At 44.5% G+C, this 25111-nt stretch overlaps 1 protein-coding gene across 3 annotated transcripts; it reads right to left on the reverse strand.

Annotated features, from left to right (window-relative positions):
• Positions 1-12398: 12398 nt before the first annotated feature.
• LOC135545890 (protocadherin-10-like) lies at positions 12399-24791 on the reverse strand. 3 transcript variants are annotated; one of them, XM_064973850.1, is made up of 5 exons: positions 21787-24791; positions 20732-20790; positions 20247-20353; positions 15618-15775; positions 12399-13745 (listed from the first exon to the last, which is right to left on the reverse strand). In XM_064973850.1, the coding sequence occupies exons 1-5, from the start codon at positions 24286-24288 to the stop codon at positions 13692-13694; spliced, it is 2880 nt and encodes a 959-aa protein (XP_064829922.1). In that variant the 5' UTR covers positions 24289-24791; the 3' UTR covers positions 12399-13691. The 3 variants fall into 3 exon arrangements, with proteins under 3 accessions (XP_064829922.1, XP_064829920.1, XP_064829919.1); XM_064973848.1 differs by lacking the exon at positions 12399-13745 and having other exon boundaries at positions 14085-15775; positions 21952-24791; XM_064973847.1 differs by lacking the exon at positions 12399-13745 and having other exon boundaries at positions 14085-15775.
• Between the last annotated feature and the right edge of the window lie 320 nt (positions 24792-25111).

Here is a 25111-nt window from a genome sequence, read left to right on the forward strand (position 1 = left end):
GTCCGCCCGGTGTCCTGCGCCGAAATTGGGTGCGCAAAAGTCACCTGCCAGTATTTTTCCATGCGATACAGAGAGGAAAGCAAGCTTCCACGAACTGCATATCAATGAAGAGATATGTGAAAAAACACCTTGAGGATTGATTCCAAACAACGTTTGCCATGGTCGATATTATGTAGTTAATCCGGAAAAAGTTTTACGTTGTAGGTGACTGAATTTTCGGTTCGTTTCGGTAGCCAGACGCAATGTAGAAAACGGAACGATTTCTCCTACACACAGACGCTTTCAGGAAAAACTGCGCATTTGGTATGTAACTGAGAGTCTCCTCATTGAAAACATCAGAAGCTCTTCAAAGGTAAATGATTTTATTTATTTGGTTATCTGGTTTTTGTGAAAATGTTGCGTGCTAAATGCTACTCAAAATGCTATGCTAGCTTTGCATACTCTTACACAAATTAGTCAATTTCTATGGTTCAAAAGCATATTTTGAAAATCTGAGATGACAGTGTTGTTAAGAAAAGGCTAAGCTTGAGAGCAGACGCATTATTTTCATTTTATTTGCGATTTTCAGAAATCGTTAACGTTGCGTTATGCTAATGAGCCTGAGGCTTTAGTCACAAACCCGGATCTGGGATGGGGAGTTTCAAGAAGTTAAAGTAAGTGAGGAAGATATAAGACTCCAGCTTCAGTGATTTTTGCAATTCGTTCTAGTCATTGGCGGAGGAGAACTGGAAAGAAGGCAACGAAAAGAGGAGTTGGATTTGGGGATGACCAGTGAAATATACCTGCTGGAGCGCGTGCTACGGACGGATGCTGCTATGGTCAGTAGGATCGGAAGGACAGTCAGTTTTACGAGGGTATGTTTGGCAGCATGAGTGAAGGATGATTTGTTAAGAAATAATAAGCAATAAATAATAAATACATTTAAAAATAATAATAATAACGATTATAGATTTAATTTTGGATTGGAGATGCTTAATGTGAGTCTGGATGGAGAGATTACAGTCTAACCAGACACCTAGGTATTTGTAGTTGTCCGCATATTCTAAGTCAGAACCGCCCAGAGTAGTGATGCTCGATGGATGGGCGGGTGCGGGCAGTGATCTGTTGAGCATGTATTTAGTTTTACTTGCATTTAAGAGCATTGAAGCTCATCTGAAGGTTTGTTAACACAGTGTCCAAAGGAGGGCCAGAAGTATACAGAATGTTGTTGTCTGCATAGAGTTGGATCAGAGAATCACCAGCAGCAAGAGCGACATCATTGATTGAGACAGAGAAAAGAGTTGGCCTGAGAATTGAGCCCTGTGCCACCCCCATAGAGACTGCTAGAGGTCCGGAAAACAGGCCTGAGACTATCACAGTGCAGGTGCATTTATACGGAGACTTGATTACACACAGGTGGATTGTATTTATCATCATTAGTCATTTAAGTCAACATTGGATCATTCAGAGATCCTCACTGAACTTGAGAGAGTTTGCTGCACTGAAAGTAAAGGGGCTGAATAATTTTGCACGCCCAATTTTTTAGTTTTTGATTTGTTAAAAAAGTTTGAAATATCCAATAAATGTCGTTCCACTTCATGATTGTGTCCCACTTGTTGATTATTCACAAAAAAATACAGTTTTATATCTTTATGTTTGAAGCCTGACATGCGGCAAAAGGTCGCAAAGTTCAAGGGGGCCGAATACTTTCGCAAGGCACTGTATAGGTCTGTAGCAGTTTGGGTCTAGAGTGTCTCCCTCTTTTCAAGAGGGGGATGACCGCGGCAGCTTTCCAATCTTTAGGGATATCAGACGATATGAAAGAGAGGTTGAAGGGGCTAGTAATAGAGGTTGCAACAATTGCGGCGGATCATTTTTGAAATAGAGGGTGCAGATTGTTGAGCCATGCAGATTTGTTGGGGACCAGATATTACAGATATTTCAGAACATCAGCTATCTGTATTTGGGTGAAGGAGAAATGGGGAGGCTTGGACAAGTTGCTGTGGGGGTGCAGAGCTGTTGACTGGGGTAGGGGGAGCCAGGTGGAAAGCATGGCCAGCCGTAGAAAAATGCTTATTGAAATTCTCGATTATCAAAGATTTATCGGTGGTGACAGTGTTTCCTCGCCTCAGCGCAGTGGGCAGCTGGGAGGAGGTGCTCTTATTCTCCAAGGACTTTACTGTGTCCCAGAACTTTGTGGAGTTTGTGCTACAGGATGCAAATTTCTGTTTGATAAAGTTAGCCTTTGCTTTCCTGACTGCCTGTGTATATTGGTTCATAACTTCCCTGAAAAGTTGCATATCGCGGGGACTATTCGATGCTAATGCAGTACGCCACATCATGTTTTTGTGCTGGTCAAGGGCAGTCAAGTCTGGAGTTAACCAAGGGTTATATCTGTTCTTAGTTCTAAATTCTTTGAATGGGGCATGCTTATATAAGATGGTGAGGAAAGCACAGAATAACCAGGCATCCTCTACTGATGGCATGAGGTCAAAATCCTTCCAGGATACCCAGGCCAGGTCGATTAGAAAGGCCTGCTCGCTGAAGTGTTTTAGGGAGCGTTTGACAGTGATGACGGGTGGTCGTTTGACCGTGGACCCATTACGGACGCTGGCAATCAGGCAGTGATCGCTGAGATCTTGGTTGAAGACAGCACAGGTGTATTTAGAGGGCAGGTTGGTCAGGATGATATCTATGAGGGTGCCAATGTTTACGGAATATAGGGTTGTACCTGGTAGGTTCATTGATAATTTGTGTGTGATTGAGGGCATCTAGCTAATGGCTGGGGATGGCTGGGGTGTTAATCATATCTCATTTTAGGTTACCTAACAGTACAAACTCTGAAGATAAAGGGGGGCAATTAATTCACATATGGTGTCCAGGGCACAGCTGGGGGCTGAGGGGGGTCTATAACAAGCGGCAACAGTGAGAGACTTATTTCTGGAAAGGTACATGCTACACTAGCAAAGTTATATGTACAATTGATGTCGGAAGTTTACATACACTTAGGTTGGAGTCATTAAAACTCATTTTTTCAACCACTCCACAAATTTCTTGTTAATTACAAACTATAGTTTTGGAAGGTCGGTCAGGACATCTACTTTGTGCTTGACACAAGTAATTTTTCCAACAATTGTTAAACAATTTAAAAGCAATGCTACCAAATATTAATTGCCTTCTGACCCACTGGGAATGTGATGAAAGTAATAAAAGCTGAAATAAATCATTCTCTCTACTATTATTCTGACATTTCACATTCTTAAAATAAAGTGGTGATCCTAACTAACCTAAAACAGGGAATTTTTAAAAGGATTAAATGTCAGGAATTGTGAAAAACTGAGTTTAAATGTACTTGGCTAAGGTATATGTAAACTTACGACTTCAACTGTAGCTGTCGGCTATATTAACCACAACTTACCGTTCTTTGTGCAGCTTCAAATGTCGAACAAAGTTGGAAGTTGTTGCGCCTCCGTCACACTTCCCACATATTTTGCAAGCTGCAATCTGTTTTTTGTTGACTACAGCTTAGACTTTATATCCTAAAATAATAATTTGGGGTATCATCTTTCCAAGGGCTATGTCTGAATACACACGCCGACGTTCCTCTGCACGGCAGAGTCATGCACAATTTGATTGGCTGCTGTCCGTTTCAAACTAGAATCTGTTAAATTAAGAGTTGCACACTTATTTTAGTAGCATAATTTTTATATTTGGGAGGGTATCAAGTCAGTTCGAGTCAAAAGGCTCAAATCCAAGTTAAGTCACGAGTCATTGGTGTAAAAGTCAAAACAGAGTTTCAAGTATTTTTTGTTTTTGTCAAATTGAGTCTAAAATCCTCATATTTGTGACTCGAGTCTGACTCGAGTCCAAGTCACGTGACTCAAGTTCACACCTCTGATATCTACCATAGTAATCCCTTCAAAGACTTCCATTGGGTATGTATATACCCAAAGTCCGACAGGGCTAGAGGAGTTGTGACCCGTTTTTGTTGGTTATGTTGTCGTAGTTGTGTCGAGGGGGCATATTGGGGGGAGGGAAAGCTGTCACCACCAGATAGGGGTTTGTTACCCTGTGTGTCGGGTTATTGTCCAGTTCTGGCATTTAGACCGCCACAGACTAGTACACATATCCCTGGGCCTGGAAGTGGCTGATCTCCCACTTCTGGGATGGAGAAGATGTCATCGTTAAAGAATGGGGATGCTATTGGGGGGAGATATGGAGCACACCTGGGGACATTTGTCTCTGTTAACATCATTTCCTCATTAGTTTCTAACCAGATGTCAAATGTTCCTGTTTTGACTCATTTAATAGAGTGGGTTATGTCTTAATCTATACCAAATTAGCATACCCCTGAGTCTCTACCCTGTTTCACACCTGGTAGTTTGGTGGATGGGATGGGGCTCTCCTTCATACCGTGTTTCTTGTAGGTATACCATGTTACTTGTATTTCCAATTTATTTGATGAAGTCTGGGTTCCTGCTCTTTAGGCCAAAGGCAGATGACCCCAGAACTTGTATATTCCAGGATGAGAGAGTAAAAGCTTTAGGTTCCATATTTCATAGTGTGGTTTTGTGTGGTTTAGGCCCAAACCAGAGCATGTTGAGCATCTGATACATACCTCTTAGGTCTCAGGATGGGGCTTGGGTGGGTGTAATAGTGGGGGTTGGGCCTGTTGCTCTGCTCATGGCCTGGGCCTATATCCTGCTGTCATGTTCAGGACCTTGCCGCAAGGGTGGGGGGCATGCTTGTGGACTACAGGAAAAGGAGGACCGAGCACGCCCCCATTCTCATCGACAGGGCTGTAGTGGAGCAGGTTGAGAGCTTCAAGTTCCTTGGTGTCCACATCAACAACAAACTAGAATGGTCCAAACATACCAAGACAGTCATGAAGAGGGCAAGACAAAGCCTAAAAAAAGGCCCTAAAAATTGTCCAAGACCCCAGCCACCCCAGTCATAGACTGTTTTCTCTACTACCGCATGGCAAGTGGTACCGGAGTGCCAAGTCTAGGACCAAAAGGCTTCTCAACAGTTTTTACCCCCAAGCCATAAGACTCCTGAACAGGTAATCAAATGGCTACCCGGACTATTTGCATTGTGTGCCAACCCCCGCCCAACTCCTCTTTTACGCTGCTGCTGTTACTCTCTGTTTATCATATATGCATAGTCACTTTAACTATACATTAATGTACATACTACCTCAATTGGGCTGACCAACCAGTTCTCCCGCACATTGGCTAACCGGGCTATCTGCATTGTGTCCCACCACCCGCCAACCCATCTTTTACGCTACTGCTACTCTCTGTTCATCATATATGCATAGGTACTTTAACCATATCTCCATCTACATACTACCTTAATCAGCCTGTCTAACCGGTGTCTGTATGTAGCTTCGCTACTGTTATAGCCTCGCTATACTGTCTTTTACTGTTGTTTGTTTTTCTTTACTTGCCTATAAGTAAGCATTTCATTGTAAGGTTGTATTTGTTGTATTGCACACGTGACAAATAAACTTTGATTTGATTTGGGGCGGGCCGAAGGGGCCTAGGCATAGGTCTCTCTCTCTCTTTATCTTTCTTTCTGTTCTGTCCATCTCTCGCTAACTCTCCCTACCTCCTCTCTCTCTCTCTCTCATGCTCCCTCTCTCTTTTTCTTGCTCTCTCTCTCTCTCTCTGTGTCTATTTCTCCTGCTCTCTCTCTCTGTCACTCTCTTTCGCTCCCTTTCTCTCTCTCTTTCACACTGACTCAGACTAGATGATAATGTACAGACATATAGTCTTAATAAGGGGGGGGGATGAGACGAAGGCACACAGTAAAAATGTTCTATGTTGGTTTGTCTCTTCAGTAGTGAGGTTGACATTAACCAGCCCCTATCCCTGGACTCTGTCCCCGGCCTCAGGGCACCCCTGATGGAGCCAGGGTAGGGGCATGCTGAGACAGAGAGAGGTCAGGGGGGCCTGGACGAGGCCTGGAGAGGGGCAGTGATGGGGATAATGGTCTGTAGATCCACATAGCTGAAGGCTGTTCTGTGGTCAGGACAGATCCTATGTTGATAGCTGTCTCCCCTAGCTCTGTGTGTGTGTGTGTGTGTGTGTGTGTGTGTGTGTGTGTGTGTGTGTGTGTGTGTGTGTGTGTGTGTGTGTGTGTGTGTGTGTGTGTGTGTGTGTGTGTGTGTGTGTGTGTGTGTGTGTGTGTGTGTGTGTGTTTGCGTGCGTGTGTGTGTGTGTTTGCGTGCGTGCGTGTGTGTTTGTGTTTGCGTGCGTGTGTGTGTGTTTGCGTGCGTGCGTGCGTGCGTGCATTCCATTGTCCTGCTGTCTGTTGTGAGTAAGAAAGCAGTGGGCTGTGTAGATATATCAGGAGGTATATGGAAAACTATATAGGGTTCATTTTATTTTCTAATTTATGTCTATTTTTAGAAGCATGTGATGAAGGGTACAGAGTTCACAGTAGAAGGTGAAATAATTTTCAACAGCAACACTGGGCCTCTCTGTTCAACAGTTTGTTATCTAATCTTTTTTACCCTGCAGGATTTTCAAAAAGCCCACCACACCTGGGAATTACGGCTTCCAAACTCCTCCACGCCACTGCATACCGATCCTACTCCTACTCCTTATCCCTGTCTCAGCACCTCATCAGTCCCACCATGACCCGACCCAACGCCCGACAGGTCCCTAATGTCCCCTACCCCCCACACACCCACCCCACCTCCTCACACTCTGCCTCACCCCCTCTCCCCTGACAGAAGACAGAGCGCTATCTCGCCGTCGTGCCAGAAGAGCCGGGGCCTTCAAAAAACATCTCCCAGTGGAGGGAGCACAATGAGATTGTGAACAGACTAACAACACCTTGAGAGAGAGAGAGAGACAGAGAGAGAGACAGAGAGACAGAGAGACAGAGACACAGATACAGAGAGACAGAGACAGAGAGAAGCAGAGACAGAGAAAGGGAAGCGGAGACAAAGACGGAGAGAGGGAAGCAGAGACAGAGAGAGGGAGAAGCAGAGACAGAGACAGAAAGAAGCAGAGACAGACAGAGAGAGGGAAGCAGAGACAGAGACGGAGAGAGGGAGAAGCAGAAACAGAGACAGAAAGAAGCAGAGACAGAGAGAGGGAAGCAGAGACAGAGAGAGGGAAGCAGAGACAGAGACAGAGAGAGGGAAGCAGAGACAGAGAGAGGGAAGCAGAGACAGAGACAGAGAGAGGGAAGCAGAGACAGAGAGAGGGAAGCAGAGAGAGACGGAGAGAGGGAAGCAGAGACAGAGAGAGGGAGAAGCAGAGACAGAGACAGAAAGAAGCAGAGACGGAGAGAGGGAAGCAGAGACAGAGAAAGAGAAAAAGAGGGAGAAAGACCACCACCCTCCTCTTTTCTCTTTGTCCGTAACCTCCTGCCATGCTGTCTCCTGCCGCAAAATACGGCACTTCTAAAAGGAGAATTTGAGTGACGACACCTATGACAGACTAAAAGGTTTTAGATAAGGGAGAGAAAGTAGAGAGATAAGAAGAAAGGCCCTGAACATGTGTTTTGTTCTGTGGGGATATCTGTTGGGATCAGGCTGTTACTACCTTCAATAGCTGGTGATGAGAGAACAAAAACCTTGAAGGTAAACGTGTATCAGCGTAACTGTTCTGACAAGGTAAAGTTATTACATCTTTGTAAAGGCTGATCCATAGTTTTGTTGTATTTCTACTAATTCAAAAACAGTTGGTTGTATTTGCTCTTGGTAGTCTAAAGCAGGGTAACTCTGACCAAAAATATTAACACTTTAAAACTTCTTACGTATAGGCGGAACAGTCGCGTCCCACTTGGGCAAAAAACAGGGAAAATGCGGCGTGGCAAATTAAAAAAAAAAATGATATCAAAATCTAACTTTCATTAAATCACACATGTAAGATACTCAATTAAAGCTACACTCGTTGTGAATCCATCCAACATGTCAGATTTTAAAAAGGCTTTTCGGCGAAAGCATAAGAAGCTATTATCTGATGATAGCACAACCAGTAAACAAAGAGGGTAGCATATTTCAACCCTGCATTACCTTTGACGAGCTTCCTTTGTTGGCAATCCAATTTGTCCCATAAACATCACAATTGGTCCTTTTGTTCGATTAATTCCGTCCATATATATCCAAATGTCAATTTCTAAAGAGCGTTTGCTCCAGAAAAAAAAACAGCTTCCAAAAAAACGCAACGTCACTACAAAATATTTCAAAACTTGCCTATAAACTTTGCCAAAATATTTCAAATTACTTTGTAACACAACTTTAGGTATTTTTTAAACGTTAATGATTGATCAAATTGAATACGGGTCTATCTGTGTTCAATACAGGAAGACAACAAACCAACGCTACTTTTCAGGTCTTGCGCAACTCTCAACAGTGTTACCCAGTTCCTGGTTGGCCTACTTCTTCATTCCACAAATGAATAACCTCAACCAAATTCCAAAGACTGGTGACATCCAGTGGAAGCGGTAGGAACTACAAACCAGTTTCTAAGAAATATCGTTTGCCAAAGAGAACCCACTGAACAGACAGAGACCTAAAACAAAATACTTTTGAACGGTTAGTCCTCGGGGTTTGGTCTGCTACATAAGTTCTGTTATAATTCAAACATGATTCAAACAGTTTTAGAAACGTCAGAGTGTTTTCTATCCAAATCTACTAATAATATGCATATCTTATATTCTTGGCATGAGTAGCAGGAAGTTGAAATTGGGCACGCTATTTATCCAAAAGTGAAAATGCTGCCCCCTATCCTCAAGAAATGCTGCCCCCTACCCCGCCGAATACCTCTAATCAATCTTCAGTTACCATGGATGCCACTGTTCACAGTCATCATTTCTTTTATTTCTCCAGCATTGATGAACGGAGGTTTGAGAGCTAGCTATTGTGTTGAGTCCTTTGGTCCTTGTGTGAAAAGTGGAGCACTCCAACATAAAAGTTAACACTCTCTAATCCTCTCTGACTTTGTGGAATAAATTACTTTGAAACTCACTATTGGTTAATAAGGCATGCCCGGAGAATATAAAAGCATGTCAGTCTCTCTCTCCTCTCTCTCTCTCTCTTTCCCTCTCTCTCTCTCTATTTATCTCTCTCTCCCTCACGCCACTCTCTCTCCTCTCTCTGTCTGTCTCCCTGCCTCTTTCCCTTGCTCTCTCTTTCTTGCGCTCTCTCTCTCTTTTTTCTCTCTCTGTTTCTCACTCTTGCTCACTCTTTCCCTTTCTAAGTCTTCCGTCTTGTTTTGGGAATTGTAAGTAATTTGTTTTTGTTCTTAAATTATCTTTCATTATACTCTAATGGTTTTCTCATTTGAAAACCCGCGTGCATAGCCACACGTGGATAATAAAACTTTTGGAATATGAAAGAGATGAACATGAGTGAGCAAGGTCAAATATAATGGGTTCCAATTAGGAAGAAAGGAGATATGATTATAGCGCATTTGTTCTCTTCAAAGTTTCCCTCTAAATCTAAACAGAGCAGAGCAGATAGTTCCAGCCCTCATTAAGCTGAAATAAAGGCTTGTCAAAAGTCCGATTGAAACTCATTTCCTTTATGTTTGTTCTTCTAAATGTAGATTTCCAATTGTGACTTAAAAATCAAATTAATTTGAATCCAATACATATTGTCTCACTATTTTGTGCATGTTAATATGGAGTTGGTCCCCCCTTCGCTGCATGTTTTGGATGTAAAGTATGAGCCAAAGATTCATATCAATTTGAATACCTCTTGTTTATCAGGTTTGAACACATCTCTGGTGAAAAACATCAATGAATATTCAAATATGTGAGATTAGAAGGGATTACACGTAATTATGTCTCTCATTTAGACTGTGCTATTGGTTAATCACCATCTGTAGGGACTTTTCCATCTTGTTTATGTCCCGTTTCTGCCAATTCAGAAAGATTAAACATGCACCATATGATTTAAAACATCCATTCCCTCTTTAGTACTTATCCCGTGTGAAATGAATAGATTATAAAAGTATGTCCACTTTTGAGATGAGGTTTATGAGAGGAAACAGAACAGACTGACAGATGACCGAAAGCAGCATGTGTCCACAGCCTGTTAGTTAAAATGCACTACATGGCCAAAAGTATGTGGACACCCCTTCAAATTAGTGGATTCAGCTATTTCAGCCAGACCCGTTGCTGACAGGTGTATAAAATTGAGCACACAGCCATGCAATCTCCATAGACAAACATTGACAGGAGAATAGCCTGTACTGAAGAGCTCAGTGACTTTCAACGTGGCACCGTCATAGAATGTCACTTTTGCAACAAGTCACTTCATCAAATTTCTGCCCTGCTAGAGCTTCCCTGGTCAACTGGAACTGCTGTTATTGTGAAGTGGAAACGTCTAGGAACAACAATGGCTCGGCCGCAAACAATGTTCCCTCAACAACAAAAAATATCACTGAGCCAATTTCGGGTCTGCTGAGCGCAAACTGGAATGTTGTGAAAATGATGTGCTTCTTCCGGCACGCATTTACTGTGAACACTGAGGCAGTACCCGCTTTAAGTTAGTTTTAACAGTGGCTATTGTGGCTATTTGATCATAATGTAGGCCGACCAGAGTGGCCTACCATAAAAAAAACAACGAGGAAAATGCAACACTGTCCCTTTAAGACAAAAAAAGCTCTTTACCTGACTGGCTTTCCAAAGATGTCTAGAAATGCACACATTTTGTGCTCTTGTAGGAAGTACTCACTCCCGCATTGCTGACTACAAATGATCTATAACTTGACTAATCAAAATTTCCAAAGTAAAGGGCAATGTTGATAGTGTTAATTAACTAAGGGAGGGAAATCTAGAAAGTTGAGTGAAGTTCAATCTCGTGCTTCTCTGCGCGCTCTGTGAAGTGGTAGGCCACACAGGCTCACAGAACAGGACTGCCGAGTGCTGAAGAGCATAAGCGTGTAAAAATCGCCTGTCCTCGGTTGCAACACTCACTATCCACTTCCAAACTGCCTCTGGAAGGAATATCAGCACAATGACTGTTTGTCGGGAGTTTAACGAAATGGGTTTCCATGGTCGAACAGCCGCATACAAGCCTAAGATCACCATGCGCAATGCCAAGTGTCGGCTTGTGTGGTGTAAAGCTCGCTGCCATTGGACTCTGGAGCAGTGGAAAAGCGTTCCCTGAAGTGATGAATGATGCTTCACCATCTGGCAGTCAGACAGATGAATATGGGTTTGACGGATGCCAGAAGAACGCGACCTGCTTCAATGCATTGTGCCAACTAAGGCCCCTTTGTTCCAGTGGAGGGAAATCTTAACGCTACAGCATACAATGATATTCTAGATGATTAGTGCTTCCAACTTTGTGGCAACAGTTTGGGGAAGGCCCTTTCCTGTTTCAGCATGTCAATACCACCATGCACTAAGCGAGGACCTTACAGAAATGGTTGCTTGAGATTGGTGTGGAAGAACTTGACTGGCCTGCACAGAGCCCTGACCTCAACCCCATCGAACACCTTTGGGATGAACTGGAATGTCGACTTCGAGCTAGGCCTAATCGCCCAACATCAGTGCCCAACCTCACAAATCCTCCTGTGGCTGAATGGAAGCAAGACCCCGCAGCAATGTTCCAACATCTAGTGGAAAGCCTTCCCAGGAGAGTGGAGGCTGTTATAGCAGCTAAGGGGGGACCAACTCCATATTAATGCCCATGATTTTGGAATGAGATGTTCAGCCATGTAGTGTACGTCATCATTGTATTGCCTATGTAGACATTTCTCACCACCCCTGCTAAACATAGTAAACACATATTTCCCATGATTTCTCTGTAGCGGTTGTCAAAGCGTAGAACTCCACTGAAGTGCAATGAACGTTGTGTCCAACTAAAAAGTGTGATTTTCCAGAACTGCAGCCTGTACCCTGGGGCGGCAGGTAGCCTAGTGGTTAGAGCGTTGGACTTGTAACCGAAAACTTGCAAGATCAAATCCCGAGCTGACAAGGTACAAATCTGCAGTTCTGCTCCTGAATAAGGCAGTTACCCACCTAGGCCGTCATTGAAAATTAGAATTTGTTCTTAACTGACTTGCCTAGTTAAATAAAGGTAAAATAAAAAATAAAAATAGTCTGGAGTTTCATTCTGAGCTTCCTTCCTGCATTCAGATGCAGATTATAACATGCCCTCACCGTGCATCAGTCACTAGAATGAACGCATCCCCAGAGGGGGGCATGTAAAATCAAGAGAAATGGAGAATGTGAAAACAACTTTAACATATCCTATGAAACAGGTGACACTTTACAGAGTAAAATATGAATTGAAGTTATCTAAGGACCACTGACCACACGATGAACGTACATCAGGACGACTGTAGATGTTATCATATCAGCCATTTCCTTCGATGTGATTGGATGTTGTACATGTATGTCTATACCCAAGTCATAGAAAATCAACCACATGAGACAGACTGTACATTTCTCATTTTTCGGTTTATTGTTGGCATTATGGTGTGTTTGTGTGTAAGACTGTGTGTATGTGTGTATGTTAGATTTTACACTGCATGTGTACAACACCTTTCATTATTTGGCCACTTTTTGATTTGTTCTTTTTAATTGACCCTTTTTTGGTTACAATAACACAGAATTACCATGGAATTCAATCTAAATTATTACCACTTTTATTTATAGACATGAATTTCAACTTTCAATATCCAAATGTGAAAAAATGAAATAATCAAACCGGATGAAAACTTGGTTTCACGTGAAAGATAAGGCCATTCTGTTTTCATGGTAAGAACGCCGCCAACCTGTAAGATCCTCCCAAGCCTTCTACAGCACTTTAAGCAGCGTATGGACCTCTGTCTACACACAATAGGAAACCCACCGAATAGATAGCATACCTTCAGAAAAAGTATATATTGATAGATTTTATATATAGATTTATATTCATGTTGAAGCTTTTTAAAAGAGTACAGTTAACACTTCTCACACATTATATAAACTACTGAACAGCTTAGAATTCAAAGGCGAAGCCCATCACTGTCCAGACTCACTATGTTGTGAAAAAAGCAAAAGCAGAACTTAAAAAATAAAATGAAATCACAATCTTTCCTTATAAAGTTGAAGTACTGTAGATCTGAGGAGAAGACACCTGACTACACAAACTGAATAGAAAAACAGTCAAGTCTAAAACAGTGGTATTGCATGTAAAATGCACAAAGATCTCCTGTACAACTGGCTTCTGCTGTGAGTATAAACATCTAAAGGGCTCAGTGACGTCGTTGTTCCGTTTCCTGTCTTTTTTTGTTGTTCTTTTTTCTTTTTTTTTTTCTCTTCTTCTTAAAAGATGTACATTAGTGCTGTAAACAGGCACACACATTTCAGAGAGGAGAGATCCTCGTCCTCCTCCATCTCCTCCCTCGTCCTCCTCCTCCCCCCTCGTCCTCCTCCTCTCATTCTCCTCCCCCTCTATTAGTTCTGTTTTCAACTCTGTCTCAGTCCTGCTGAGAGCGGTGGGGTCCTCGTGTAGAGCTGTCTGCCTGTCCGCCTCCCAACCGTGTCTCTCTGTCCGTCCCCACCACTTCCAACCCCTCCAGAGTCCCATAGAGAGTAATATCCAAGGCCGGCAGTGTTCCAATAGAATTCCGGAGGGAATGTTGTCCACAGAGTTCCGTGTTCCATAGGAGGAATGTCAGTCAGACGTGGTACAGCTAAGGAAATGGAACTTGATGCTCTATTTAGTTTTTGTCGTTTTGACTGAATGCGCAAAGTCATGCGGTCTCTGGTATGTCCACGCGAAAGGAGCTAGCAAACCCTTTTCCTCGCTGCAAGCAGAGAAGACATGCTGATTAGGGGTCAAGTTTGTCTGCGAGAGAGAATGGATTACAGACAGTGCATCTACAGCAACCTTCATTTATTTACTCAGTGTTGTAAAGACAGTCAATGAAACAAGGTGAGGACGATTAGGAAGCCCTTTCATTCCTTCTCTTGTAGAATCATTTCAATCCGCTCAGTGAAATCACTCATGGATAATGCGTGGGAATATGGGTCTGCGTCTCTGAATATATTGCACGCCCAAGAATGAGTCTTAACTCAAAATGGGCCATGGCTGACATAGGAACAAATGGAGCTACCCCCCCCCACCCCCCACCCCATGACAGCTTAACAATCCCCCAGCTAGCAGCGGCTCTATGTCATCTCTGTTTGATCAGGGTAATGACCGACCCGGTATCCGCCACAGGGCCCTGCCTGGGCTGCCGTCTCTGGCTACAAGGGGCTCTGTGTGTCCGGATTACTTTATCAGATTAGGGAAAGACACAGCCTCTTAGTGTCATGAGACTATCCCCCCTATGTCCACCTGTTATCCCCTTACCAGACCCCCTAACAGACATCCTCTAAACAAGGAATGTCCTCTGGTGATTAACTCTACGACCATGTTTAGTCGGTGAGACAGAGAGGAGGAGGAGGAGGGGGTTTAGACAGAGAGGAAGGTGCCATCTTTATCTTTATGGAGTCTCTACCTCATCTGTATTCATCAGAGGTAGTTCTTTGATACAAATATAAATGCTGGTATGACTGTCAAATGTTTTCCCTTTTGCCGCATGCCGCGGCTGTGTATTTCGGTAGTAGGTGAGACAGCGCGACTCCGGCAGTTTCAACATTTTGAGCGTGCTGTGTCGAGAGATGAAAGAAACGGGCAACACTTAAGGCGGCGCTTGACAAAATTATAATTAAGCATTATCACCAAATTGCAGTGATGAGTATGCTTCTCTTTCTGCCCTTTCAAAAAGGAGTTTTGAAACCGAAATTCCTTATGGAAATATGCCTCTTCTTCCATCTGCTTTCCTCAATTATCTAAAACGGTTTTAATCCTAGGAGCTAGAGTAAAACCATCAGATGAATACGAACGAGAGGGTAATCTCTTAGCCTCTATTCTTTTAAACAGATTAAAAAACACTCCTTTTTTTCCCATTCCCTTTCTGAACGAGGGAAGCAGCTTGTACGCGAACACATCCATCTCCCCATAATCAGACAGAGCTGTACACCACGTCAACGTCTCAGCGATGTCACAGCTCTCTTATGGATCCCAAACTGTACTCGAATTGATCATGGCACATTTAATTCAGAAAGGCACATAGATGGGGCTGCTGGTGGTGGAAGGAGGGAGTGACATTGATATGGAAGACTGTGTCGGAGGATGAGATCGCCACAGATAGAGAGTGTGATAATGAAGATGTGTGAAAGAGGAAGAGAGCGAATTAGTTCAAGTCTGACAACGGGGGGGGGGTGAATTAGATGGGTCAGTGGACTTGAAAGAATTTCATGGCACTTCGAGCCAATGGGGGAACAATGCGAATTGGTATTTTTTATTTTTTTGTATTGTTCAAGTCAATGGTCAGATCAGGGTCGGCTGGTTGAGAGAGTGGAACAGGGCGGGTTAGCTACAGAGCTGCCGTGCAAATCGGATACTCACTCAAATAGGCGGGTTTGTAAGGCGCTCGCGTGCTAGACAGAAGCGCCTCAAACTCTTTCCTCTCTAGCGCGGCTTGGTTGGCGTGGGTGGCATGGTGGTGGCTGAGGTGGAGGTGGTTTTTGTGGTGGTTTTGGTAGTGGTTTTGGTAGAGGTGGCTGAGGGGCGTCTCTTTGCCAAAGGTGGAGAATGACTTATCGCCCGTTTGCTCTTGGCTTTCAAATACCTCAGTGTCGGGCACGGAGTCCATGCCTGGCACGTGCAGGTTGCTGCGGTAGTCTGCCGCCTGGCGCCCGTCGGAGGGCACGAAGGAGGGCATCCAGCAGCGGTCGGAGTGGCCCAGAGCCTTGCACTCCTCTGTGCAGTTAGAGAAGAGATCAGCGCCTGGGAAGTGAGGGAGGAGAGAAGAAGAGGGGGGAGGGAGGGAGAGTGGAGAGATAGGGGTCATAAAGGGGTCACATTCATATTCACACAAGGTAAAAAAGGAAGCAGGAGAAACAAGCACACACACACACACACACACACACACACAAACACAAGCTGCTCAGATCTCTTATTCCTCGTCAAATGGTTCTCTCCTTCACCATATGAGATCAAAGCCAGCCCCCCCGTCTAATGAAACAGCAGTGCACGTGGTGAGAGATAAACTCTCAGCCTCGCTGCACAGCAAAAACACCCTAGGAAGCCCAGCATGCACAGGGAAAGGTCAGAAGGTCTTTCTACCCCCGTCTTTCTACCGACACACTAGAGAGAGTCAAGCAAAAACAGCCCTTTGGGAAAACCAACCAGGACTTCTAAAATACACAGTAAAGTTGCACATGCAATACACTATACTTCAAGTCCTAAGAGGGACGCGTATTCATGTATTATGTACGATGTGTGTTGTATTTTGTATTTGTTTTAATTGCCATTTGGAAATAGAGAAACAGGCTAAATTCATTGAATCATTGGCTGAGGTTGGAGGTTGAGAGGTCAGTAAAGGGTTAGTGTTTTCATGTCCCTCTGTGGTCGTCTCTCTCTCTATCTCTCTCTCTCTCTCTCTCTCTCTCTGATCTCTCTCTCTCTCTGATCTCTCAGCAGGTCTGCCTGTTCACGCTGAGTGAAAGACGTGTTTATAACCATTAACACCACACTACTACACTCTCAGAGCTTATTGTGACCAAGGTATTGGATCATGGAAACCACGGGCTCAAAATGATTGGATTACCTTGGTTATTCACATCCTTTCAAACTGGCCATGCAATTACATCCAATGAATGATTGCAAGATCAACAACTGTTGAAATAAACCCAAGTTCATCAGCATTCTGTCAAAGGGGAAGTTCATTCTGAGGTTATTCTTCATGAATGTGCAATTGAGCCCGGGAATAACAAATCAAATCAATGTATGATTCAATTCGGATAGATATTTTGGGATTAAGCAAAACCAGGGTTTTTCCAAACTTAATCTGTACCAGTCGTAGTCCATGGTTTAGTCTACGTTTTTAAGTCAAACATACTGTAAGTCCTTTGTTGTGTGTGTCTGAGTAAAACCCAAACTGCTCACCAACAGTATCCTCAGTTAATCCTATGATATAGACTGATTAGGCTTCAGACTGTTGTGTGTGTGTGTGTGTGTGTGTGTGTGTGTGTGTGTGTGTGTGTGTGTGTGTGTGTGTGTGTGTGTGTGTGTGTGTGTGTGTGTGTGTGTGTGTGTGTGTGTGTGTGTGTGTGTCTGCGCGCGTGCGTTTCCACGGGTCAGCATAGGGAGAATTTGCTGTTACAAAGAGGATTAATTTGGCTCGGCGTCGTTAACCTCTTGGGGAAACCGCCGAGGTTCCTAACGAGAGAGTTTGTTATTAAATATTAACAAACATCCATAAATAAACCATCACGTTGAGTGTCAGCACAGAAAGTTAAGTTTGTCCTATGGCATTATGTATCTACTAATAGAGACTCTATAGGCAATAGATCAATGAGTGGTTTCAGTGACACTTTATCTGGACAGTCCATCAGTCCATCAGTCCATCAGTCCATCAGTAACACTATCTACTAACCCTGACCTTAACCCTTATCCTAACCCTAACCCTAAACGTAACCATAACCCTTATTCTAAACCTAACCCTAATCCTAACCTTAGCCGGAAGTTGCTTATCAACAGATAGTATGTGGTTAGTATGATAACCTGTAGAGAATCTACAGAGGGACTATCCAGACTCTCCAAATAGTGTGGCCGCATTTTCTACCATACATTTACCCCTCATTTCAACAAGTGGTACCTGCACTTTTTTCACCAAAGCAATGTAACAATAACCTCTGACCCTGGATACTGAACATATTTACATATCCAAAAATCAGAAGACGAGGCTTTTGAATATGAATTTCTTTAGCATTTTAAATAGGGCCCATGCCCTGGCATTTAGAGTCTGGAGAAGTGATAAGGCACACACACACACACACACACACACACACACACACACACACACACCGGGGAAACGTCTCCGCTACAAAGCCAGATCAAGACTTTTTGATATTTCTTGACATTTTGGGGAATTAGATGTTCCCTGAGGCACATTAGGTGTATCTTCAGAAGAAAGAAACTCGGAAAGGAAAAACACTGCTGTGTATCGAATTGACCTGTCCTCATAAAGCTGAAGGTTTATTAAAAGATGTGAATGAATATCCACATTATTTCTGGGCCGTAGTACTTTAACGATTTTACCGATCAAACATGAGAAAAGAATTACAGCCCCAGTCGAAGGCTATATAGTACATCAGTCTGACTTTAATATGCACTGAAAGCACAGTGTCAACACGTCTCTCCCTTATTCAGAGAGAGAGCGAGAGAGAGAGGGGGGGAGAGAGAGAGAGAGAGAGAGAGAGAGAGAGAGAAATTAAGATTGTTCAAGGGGGAGAGACTGTCTGTAAATGCACTGACCCCCTACTTTATTGTGTACGTCTGTATCTTCTGATTGTGCATGGCTCTCGAGCAGGGCAAACAGCAGTCTTGATAATAACCTTCATTTGGTAATTGGTATGCAGAGGTCTGAAAATGAATTACTGATCAGCGAGCTGTTACCACAGCGATAACGTGAACCGCAGGCCTAAGGAGGGATTCGCCACGGCAACTGGGGGAATGGGGAGGGGGAAAGATGGAGAGGGGGATAGTGAGGAGGGAAGGAATGCCAATTGCAAAGTTCCAAAACAGTATGGTGACAATGTATCCATAATAACAGTATATATAAGATAGGCTATGTCATCTCTGAGACCAGAATAGTACTCCACTTCGTCCATATCAACAAACCTTTATTCACCTAAATGATCACCATTTTCAATGACAATCACAGTGCTACAGTTTCCCTATGGTTCACCCTGTCCTCATTAAATTTGGGAATGTTTCATGGGAAATAAAACATGTAATTAAGAAAAACCATGAGGTTTTGACATGTCAGCAAACTCAATTATCACTTATCAAACAAGCGCGGCGATTTCCAAGTGTTGTGCAAGCAGACGATGCTAAGCCACGCTATCAATTATCCTAATCAAACAAAGACTCAATGCACAGCAATTAATCTCTTTAAAGACATTAAGCTCTGCGATAATTCCATAACAAAGCAACAGTAGCCTATTGCCATACAAGGATACTCAAAGTCAAAAGCAAAGACAGCAAAGTCCACTCAGTAGCACGCCATGGAGTCAACACGTAGCATTGGGAGTCTGGTCAAGCCCGACATGAAGTAAATAAGGGTTCTATGAATGAGGAAGTATAGCTCCTGTCGTCTCTGTATCGAAGAAGCTTAATACTCGCCTGTAGCGTCTAATATGGCTAAAACGTATGTAGACATCAACCATCTAAACAAATGCCTTTTGGTTGAACATCAAAATATGTTCAATCTGAGAAGTGACTTTGTAAAGAGGTCCAAGCTAACCAGATACAGCTTTAAAAGAAGAGTAGGCTCAATTAAACAGGACGCTTCCTTAAAAACGTCTGTGTATATCCACAGGCTTACAATAGTGCTGTTATTATTTCTAGACATGGCTCGTTTCGCATGATGTGGGTTCACCCTCTGGGCTGACCATGTTGCTATCCAAAAAAAACAACATAGGCATTGACACACACACGCGCGCGCGCGGCTGGACCAAAGCCATCCCACGGATTAATGAAGAGATAACGGAATTCATAGCTGAGAAGACCAATTGTAAAAACCCAGTATGTGATCCTTTAGGTAGAGCAGATAAAAGCTGACGGACAATCAGGAATGCGTTTCAGTGCGGTGGTAGGGGCCTAGGGCGGGCTGCAGCACCCAGTGCAGTCAATTAATGAATCGTTTGTTTGTCTGCGCCCGCAATTTATTTGGTCCCGTTCCCACACCACACCGCACCGCTCAATGACAAGCCAACCGGTCCTCGTTATGAATTCCGTCACGTTTCCGTCATGTGGTCCCTAGCAGCGGGCCCACCCTCATTAACAACCTTGCATTTTTACTAACAACAGGCTTAAATTCAGCAAAACGACAGTCTCAAAACATTAACGAGATTGAGCTACAGCCAGGAGAGCGAATTCACGTTCACAGGACGACTAAAATGCACGAAAACCAGAAGAGTTAGAAAAACACTATAGGCAATATTTCATAAGTCCTAGGCACATTTTCAATATCTGAGATGGGGAGAATGAGTATGACACGACTAGTCTGGAACTCTGAAAGCAGCCGATATTCGCGCAGCTCATAATGAGTCGCTTACATTTCAGCACCACAATGGGAAGAGAGCAGTGGTGTTAACAGAGAAACGGCAGCCCCGAGAGCTGGATGACGACAGAGCAACAAGCCGCACAACCAGCCAATAACTAACAAGGGGACGGTGGTGGATGAACTTACCGGTAGAGTGACCTCGATTGGTGGCGTCATGGTCACTGTCGCCCTGTTCGCTGTCACCGTGACCACTGTCTTTCGAGCTAACGAGATCCGCTTCTTGGAAAGCCGAACTGGGCACAGAATAGGGGAAGAAGAAAGAACATTGAAATGTATTGAAGATAGTGGTAGGCCTCATTTATTTTCAAACGTATGTAAAAAAAATAATAATACAAATAAAAAGTTGGCAAAAAAATAGCGCAATGTCAATATCACAATCTTCACCGTCATCATAATTCATTATCCTGCACTTCATTATCATCATACTTGATTGGGAGTGTATTGCCAGGTGGACAGCGCCAGAATGGAAACCATTCCTAGGTATTGAGTCTTGGTGGCATCCTTTTGTGGCTGGTAGAGTCCCTCCCCTCTGGCATTGAATGGCCACTCTAAACAACACTCTCAATCACATCACTCGCAGGGCACCAGGTATAAGTGCTAGTGCTCCTTACCTGTTCACACGCCGAGGTCTGTCCACCAGGTAACTGAGTTCCGCTCGCTGATGTTTGGTCTGAAAGAGATAGGCGGGACATTCCTGTATTTGGGGCGTGGTGGTATTTGATAATCAAAACAGGATGTTCATGAGAACACAAAGTAACAACAATTACACCTGGTAAAGGGAAAGGGGGATACCTAGTCAATTGTTCAACAGCATGTATTCAACTGAAATGCGTCTTCCGCATTTAGCCCAACCCCTCGGAATCAGAGAGGAATATATGATATTTTATTGATATTTGATGTTAGATTTGAAGTGATGTTCTCATCTTGGCCTATATTTTGAGAGGTGCCGTTTTAGGCCTCCTACCCGAGAGCATAGATAGATATACCTACTGCCAGGGAGAAAATTAAGTGGTGCACCTATTTGCTGGCGCAACTATAGACGGATCTTTGTTTTAGTGCGACTCAGCACGATCGTGACTGGTGTGCGTAAAGTGTGTGTTCTCACAGGGGACATGGTCATTGCGAAGACAACAGAACACACACACACACACACACACCAGCCTTCAAGGCACCCATATATTAGCCTCATTTATGCTTATCTTATTCCAAACCCAGCCTACTTCAAAATCACTTCTGAGCAGAACATAAACCTGCAATCTTTACTATTGCATTGATAATCTATCTCCCGCAGGACTGCCAACCGCAACATGTTAGCAACTAGCAATCATGTTCGGTTGAATTGCAGATCCGGAAATTAATGGCAGGATATGCAGGATTATGTATTATGGAAAATAACAAACATATTTGTAGAGGACTCTGTTTAAACAAGGGGGTGATGCAACATACAGGAAGTATCGTCATTTTTAGGGATGCTTAATTAAATAAATTCCCTGGCAATGCGTAATGCATCTTATTTTTTATTACATTTTATCTACCTACTAATAGCAGCAGTGAGAATGTTTTTAAACAAGCATATGTTTGCGGTTATCTCAATCTATATGCAATATACTGATAGCAATTACATGCTGTGGGTTTTGGGGGTTCGAAGGTATGAGAGGACTCTTACCTCGCTTGATAAAATGCTGCCGTTTGATATGATGTCAGGTTGCTGGTCAGTGTACCCTGTCACTATGGCCCCGCACGGGTTGTGTTCGGTGTCTGTGCTCCTAGATGGGCTACACGGCTTTAGGAACATGAGGTCGGTTTTGGCAGACTCCGGAGTCAGACATACCTGGTAGCAATAGTTCTGGTTTTGGTGGTGAGAGCCGAAACTCCCGGACTCTTCCACTGGCACCTGGGCTGTACCGGCCCCGGTGACGTTGGCGCTCTGCACCAGCATGATATCAGACTTGCTGAGCTTTTTCTTGCGGGCTCGCGCATGCCTGCTGCAGCATGTGGCGCACCCGAGGCAACAATCACTGGTGAGGCACGTGTAGATATTTAGCTTTTTGTCCTTCTGGCAGCGCACGGCCAGCACGATCATAGCCAGGAGGAAGATGAAGGATACAGAGCCCAGGGCGATGATGAGGATGAGGGTGAGGTCCAGAGTGGTCTCCTTGGACTTGGCGGTGCCCCTCTCCCGGTGGTCCTCCACCACGCTGTCTACTAGAACCACGAACACACTGGCGGTGGAGGAGAGGGGTGGCTGGCCGTGGTCCCTCACCTCTATCAACAGGTCATACATCTGGTTGGGGTCCCGCTTGGTTGAGACGCGCCGGGCAGTGCGCAGCTCTCCTGTCCTCCAGTCCATACGGAACATGCCGTTCTCGTTCCCCCTCTGGATGCTGTAGGAGAGCCGTGCGTTCTCGCCGTCATCTGCGTCCATGGCGACGATACGGGTCACCAGGTAGCCAGGCTCTGCGGAGCGGGGCAGCGGCTCTCTCGCAGTGCCATTTTTACCCAGAGGAGCAATGACTGAGGGAGGGTTGTCATTCTGGTCTACGATGATCACTTTGACCGTGGCGTTTGAGGAGAGCTCGGGGCTACCTGCATCTTTCGCCTTAACCATGAAAGTGAAGTCTTTAAGCTGCTCGTAATCGAATGATCTGAGTGCGTAAAGGTAGCCCGTTTCCTCATTGATTGACACATATGTTTTCACAGACATACCCTGAATATCACAATCCATTATGGAGTAACTAATGAGAGCGTTCTGTCCAACATCTGGGTCCAGAGCGGTCACAGCGTGGATATAAGCACCTGGCACATTGTTTTCAGTCACATACACATCATATAGGGGCTGCGTAAACGTTGGCGCATTGTCATTTTCATCCGAGACTTGCACTTTGATTGATTTGCTGGTTGCGAGGGAAGGGGTCCCTGTATCCTTGGCAACTACAGTCACTGAATAAGAGTCAGCATTCTCCCTATTTAGAGGTCCGTCTGTTACAATGGTGAAATAGTTCCTGAAGGAGGGTTTGAGTTTGAACGGGACATCGCCGAGGATTTCAACATGAATCTTTCCGTTTTCCTCAGCATCTTTGTCCGTCACGCTCAGCAGGGCTATAACGGTTCCTGGGGCTGCCCTCTCGCTCACCGACTCAGTCACGGTGCTAAAGGTGATCTCAGGAGCATTGTCATTTACGTCTGTCACTTTCACCAGGACTTTACAGTGTGCAGCCACGGCATTGGGTCCAAGATCTTTCGCCTGAACGAATATTTGATATAAACTGCTCTCCTCAAAATCCACCTCGCCGCACACCTCGATGCGCCCAGTGCGCGCATCTATGGCGAACAGATCCTTGACGCGGCTGGATATGTGGTTGCTGAATGAATACACTATCTCCCCGTTCTGACCCTCGTCCAAGTCGGTGGCGTTCAGTTGGATAACGAGGGTCCCCACCGGTGCGTTCTCCTGAAGGCTCACCGAATACACCGGCTGGTCAAACACGGGCACGTTGTCGTTAGAATCCAGCACTTTGACCACCAGCAGAGCAGTGCCTGTCCGTGGAGGCTGCCCCCCGTCCACCGCAGTTAGCACGTACCTGTGGGCCGCCTGCTGCTCCCTGTCCAGCGGCTTCTCCAGCACCAGCTCTGCGAATTTGTTCCCGTCGGTCTGCGTCTGCACATCCAGGTAGAAGTAGTTATTGGTGGTGATGTCGTATGTGCGCAGCGCATTGGAGCCCACGTCCGGATCGAATGCACTCTCAAGAGGGAACCGGGTACCGGGGGTAGCGCTCTCTGAAATCTCCACGGTGATGTCGGTCTCGGGGAAGCTGGGCGGATTGTCATTTATATCCACGACCTCTATCTCCACGCGGAACAGCTCGAGTGGGTTCTCCAGAAACACTTCAAGGTGTAATAGGCAGCTGGCACTCTGCTTACAGATCTGTTCCCGGTCAATTCTTTCGTTGACGAACAGAATCCCGTTCTCCATGTTCACTTCCAGGTACGGCGTCCGCGAGCTAGGCACCACCTGGAAGCGCCGCGAGGCGATTTTGGTCATGTCCAGTCCAAGGTCCTCGGCGATATTCCCCACGAAGGTGCCGTGATCCGCCTCCTCCGGCACAGAGTAGCGTATCTGCGAGACCACTCCATTCGTAATACACAGAAGAAGGAATAGCACAATCATCGCCAAAGAACAAGTGTACTTTGGCAAAAAATCTTATCCTTTTTTATTTAACGCGTCAATTCCCATTACCATTAGTCCAAGGAAAGTCCCCAGAATGTATAAGGCTTTGGGAGAAAAAAATGTGTCTTTTAGTAGTCCCGTCAACCGTGGACCATCTTGTTTGTGATGGTTAATGCAGGTCTGATTACACCCAAAAGCCTGTCTTCACTGCCAAATCAACAAGCTCTGGGCTACTTCAGATGCGTCCGTTTATGGCAGCAGTGCACATTCCAATGATGTGGAGTGCTATTTAAGTGATGAGGAGATTCCTCTAAATACATATATACATTTTAAAACATCATAATCCGTACCATGCACGTAATCGATGGATTTTGTCATGAGCTTTTTCTAATTATGCCTATTCTCAAACAGCCACTGACTTTCTCTCTCTCTCTCTCTCTCTCAGTGATATCTGCTCCCGATAGCGCACACACTGCTGCGGTCTCCTCTCCGACAACTGAATGCTGTTCACTCAACTATTCGCTTTTCCGCAGCGCACCTACTCTACCAGCCAACGGGATCTTCGGGCACCAGCAGAGCTCACTCCTCATTGGACGTTTGGGACGTCTGTTAACAGTGGACAGCGCTCTATGTGATGTGACGCTCCCCGCCTCGTTGCTGGTTCGAGCTGAATACCTAACGAGGAAGATACATTTGAAAGAGGGGAGGAAGTTTGGGGTTTTATTGTTTTTAACAAAACCACAACGCACCATTTCTTGTTTTGTAGGAAAACGGAACACAATAATTAATAATTAGATGATTGTCATTGATTGATGTGTAGACT

Source organism: Oncorhynchus masou, chromosome 9 (assembly GCF_036934945.1).
Source record: "Oncorhynchus masou masou isolate Uvic2021 chromosome 9, UVic_Omas_1.1, whole genome shotgun sequence".
Lineage (NCBI taxonomy): Eukaryota > Metazoa > Chordata > Actinopteri > Salmoniformes > Salmonidae > Oncorhynchus > Oncorhynchus masou.

Excerpts from the sequence above, each read along its gene's own strand:
- LOC135545890 (XM_064973847.1), bottom strand. The coding sequence starts at position 24,288 with ATGATTGTGCTATTCCTTCTTCTGTGTATTACGAATGGAGTGGTCTCG. Across the intron at positions 20,354-20,731 it reads AGACCTCGGCGTGTGAACAG|TTCGGCTTTCCAAGAAGCGG; the intron begins GTAAGGAGCACT and ends TTCTGTGCCCAG. Across the intron at positions 15,776-20,246 it reads CAATCGAGGTCACTCTACCG|GCGCTGATCTCTTCTCTAAC; the intron begins GTAAGTTCATCC and ends CTCACTTCCCAG.